Source organism: Vigna unguiculata, chromosome 7, assembly GCF_004118075.2.
Source record: "Vigna unguiculata cultivar IT97K-499-35 chromosome 7, ASM411807v1, whole genome shotgun sequence".
NCBI classification, from domain to species: domain Eukaryota; kingdom Viridiplantae; phylum Streptophyta; class Magnoliopsida; order Fabales; family Fabaceae; genus Vigna; species Vigna unguiculata.
In genome coordinates, this window is record NC_040285.1 from 13276555 (window position 1) to 13279916 (window position 3362).

Genomic DNA, 3362 nt, shown 5'->3' on the forward strand with positions numbered 1-3362 from the left:
TCCTCCGGCGAAACCTCCAGAAATGGTGTTGATATAACCCCTTAAGGGCTTATCCCTGCTCCGACTGCGATCCCTCCTCGGGCTTTAATGGGTTCGAGGCGGTTCTCTCCTTCGTCTTTCGGGCTCAGGCTCTCTCCGTTTCTCCCACCGGACCGGGGGGCTCTTCGTGCGGGGCTTCTGTTCCTCACTAGGCTCCGCAGAGGGCGATCCTGCCGAATATACTTCTTCAAATGCCCCTGAGCTCCTCGATCTTGTCGCGGAGCGTGTGGCACTCTTCGGTGGTGTGGCCGATCGTCCGGTGGTACTGGCAGTGCTTGCTCTTATCGGCATCCGGAGGTGGGGGTTGCTTCCTGGCCGCGGGAAGTGAGTCGGCGCTAAAGGCTTCTTGCAAAATCTTAGCCCGTGGGACAGCCAAGGGAGTATACGTGGTGAACTTTGGTGCCTTTCTCTCACCGGGCCGAGCCAATGGTTTACCCGGTCGAGGGGTAGTTTTCTGAACTGCGGCATCCTCCTTCTCCCTCTTCTTCATCCTGAACTCCTGCATATCTTCCATCTGTATGAACTTGGTCGCTCGTTCCCTCATCTCCTCTATCGTCTTCGGCTTCTTGCGGCTTATCTTGTCTGCAAACACGCCCGGCTGGATACCGTACGAGAAGTGATACCGGGCGATCTCGTCGCTAAGATCCTTTATCTTGACCGACATCCGATTGTACCGATCAAGATAACTCCTCAGCGACTCCCCGTCTTCCTGCCGGATGTTCACCAGGTTGTCGACCGTCAGGATGGCCAGCCTCAGGGGTGCAAACTGCGTGCTGAACCTTGCCTTTAGAGTGGCGAAGGAATCAATGATGTTGGCCGGCAACTCGGAAAACCACTCCAACGCCTCCCCGGTCAGAGAGGTCGAGAAAACACGACACCAGATCGGGTCGCTAACTGCGTGGAACATCATCTTGGGCATGAAGACCCGCATATGATTGTCAGGATTCGTCGTGCCGTCGTACTTGTCGAATGTCGGCATTTTCCACCTTTCCGGGAGCGGCGTCTCTAGAATGTATGGGATAAAGGGGGAAAGCCCCGACGCGAGGATCGGTTGGCGTGAAGGGCGACCTCCCTCGTTTGCTCCCGAGCTCTCGGCCATCGTATGTGATAGGTTTCCTCTCGACGCTTGCGTCTTCTCAACCCGAGCAGGCTGTGATTGCTCCTGTCCTTTTGGTGGTGGGCAACTCTCCACCCTTTTGGCATCTCGATGCTGCTGCACCCGACTCAGTCTGAGCGGGTCGGGCACAGTGGGTGTGGACGGGATTCCGTCCTCCTTTCGCCGAAGGGCGGCGTTCTCCTCGCGTAGAATTTGCATCTGTACTTCGTAATTCCTCTGCATTTATCCATCTTCTGCTGCATCGCCCTTATCATCTCCCTAGTGTCTGCTTGATCATCTGCCATCCTTCCTTCGTCCATATTGCTATTTCGATTTCTTGTGGTCACCATAAGGGTATACGGTCTAAAGAAGACTGCTCAGCCCCACGGTGGGCGCCAAAATGTTTCGGGTGTAGGGACCAAGAGCCTACTAAAGAGCCTCTTCAAGCTTACTCCACTTTTCACTGCAGCGATAACTTCTCCAAGAAAATCCACTCCTTAGCTCGATCGGCTGGGATGACGGTCGGGGTTACCTGTCTAAAGGGCTCCGATGCTTAAGTCAGTAAGGGACCAATCGGTGTATCAGTGTAACTGCTGTAATAAATGCGAATTTAAGATTCTTACCAACCTACCTTTGGGCCCTATTTATAGTTTTCGGTGTGGGCCTGTAATTAGGGTTCCTTAATCATGGCCTAATGATCCTTTAATCAAGATTACTGACTCGTTTAACGTTAATTAACCCGATTGACTGGTTGTTTGACTGTGCGACTGATGGCCGCTTGACTAGATTAGTTATGTCATGTTTTTAACAAGTGAACGATTCGTGTATGGCTAATCGACCAACGAACGCATGTAAAGGACTACGCGAATCTAAAGAAATTGATCGACCGATGGTTGATATACTGATTGTCCTTTATTATGTTTAGGTGCTGTTCGTGCGGGTCCGATCGACCGATGTGCCATTGGGGATCAGAATGTCACTCGTTTATGTGTTACTGATGGATCGATGGGCCTGAACATGGTTGGCTTGTGAAACCGATCCACCGATTGCTTTTGGCGATACAGTGACTTATTTGTATAACCGTTTGACCGATGGTCCTACAATTTGTTCACCAGGTCGTTCGACCGATAGTCTCTTAACGATGCTATGTGGTTTGTTTGTAGAACCGTTTGATCGATGGTCGTACAATTTGTTCACCAGGTCGTTCGACCGATAGTCTCTTAACGATGCTATGTGGTTTGTTTGTAGAACCGATTGACCGATGGTCCTACGCAATTTATTTACCAGGTCGTTCGACCGATGGTGTTTTATATACGAGTTTTTCCACCCTTGTCCGATGGGCCTGAGGATTGGCTTTGGCCGATTGACCGATGGGACGTACAGTACATATATATATCTACATATGTTTTCTATTGAAACATTTAAATATCAATTTTATTTGTATTTATCTTTTATGGGATCCATAATGTATAATTTGTCAACATTTTAACAATGACTTATATATATATATATATATATATATATATATATAATTATAATTCAGAAATTTAATTAATTTTATTTAATTTATTATATAAAAAAATAATCATAATTAATTATTTATTTTTGTCATATCATTATATTACAAATTTTGAATTTTGAATTTAATTATACCAAAATGTAATTGTAAGGCCCATTTATTTTTCTGTCTTAAAAGTTTAAGGGCCTACCCTAATCTGTTGGGTCTAAGGTTGACCCATAGGGTATCTAAGACCCTTTACAGCCACTTGTTCCCTTTCATTCTACACTTTGCCAAAAACAACTCACTCACTCTCATTTCTCCTCCAACAGAGCTCTGCTAGGGTCTGACTTCGTTCCTCTTCAAGCTAGCTCAACTCCATTTCCTATCCCATGCAAGTTGATTCTCGACCCATATATTCTCCTCTCTAGTTTTAATTTCGTGGTTCCAACAAAGGTTCATCTTGGTAACCTCGTATTCAATCCGTGCCAGTGTTTCTAGCTCACGAATCTGCTCTTGGAGCTGTAGTGCTCATTTGCTTAGGTGGTCAGTGTTTTACTAGAATTTTCTAGGTAAGAGAAGCTAGGAGTTCATTGTTTTTACGATATTTTGCCTAATTGGATTTGTTTATGTTATGGGTGCTTGATATGTACTGTTGATTGCGTGATAATGTACTGTTGATTGCATGATAATGTACTGTTTGTGCTCATGGTGTGGTTGGAATCTTTT

At 46.3% G+C, this 3362-nt stretch overlaps 1 protein-coding gene across 1 annotated transcript; it reads right to left on the reverse strand.

The window, feature by feature from the left end:
• Positions 1-226: 226 nt before the first annotated feature.
• LOC114191179 lies at positions 227-1378 on the reverse strand. Its single transcript, XM_028080361.1, has one exon. It carries the CDS (start codon positions 1376-1378, stop codon positions 227-229), a length of 1152 nt encoding a protein of 383 aa, XP_027936162.1.
• Positions 1379-3362: the final 1984 nt, after the last annotated feature.

Excerpts from the sequence above, each read along its gene's own strand:
- LOC114191179 (XM_028080361.1), bottom strand. The coding sequence starts at position 1,378 with ATGCAGAGGAATTACGAAGTACAGATGCAAATTCTACGCGAGGAGAAC.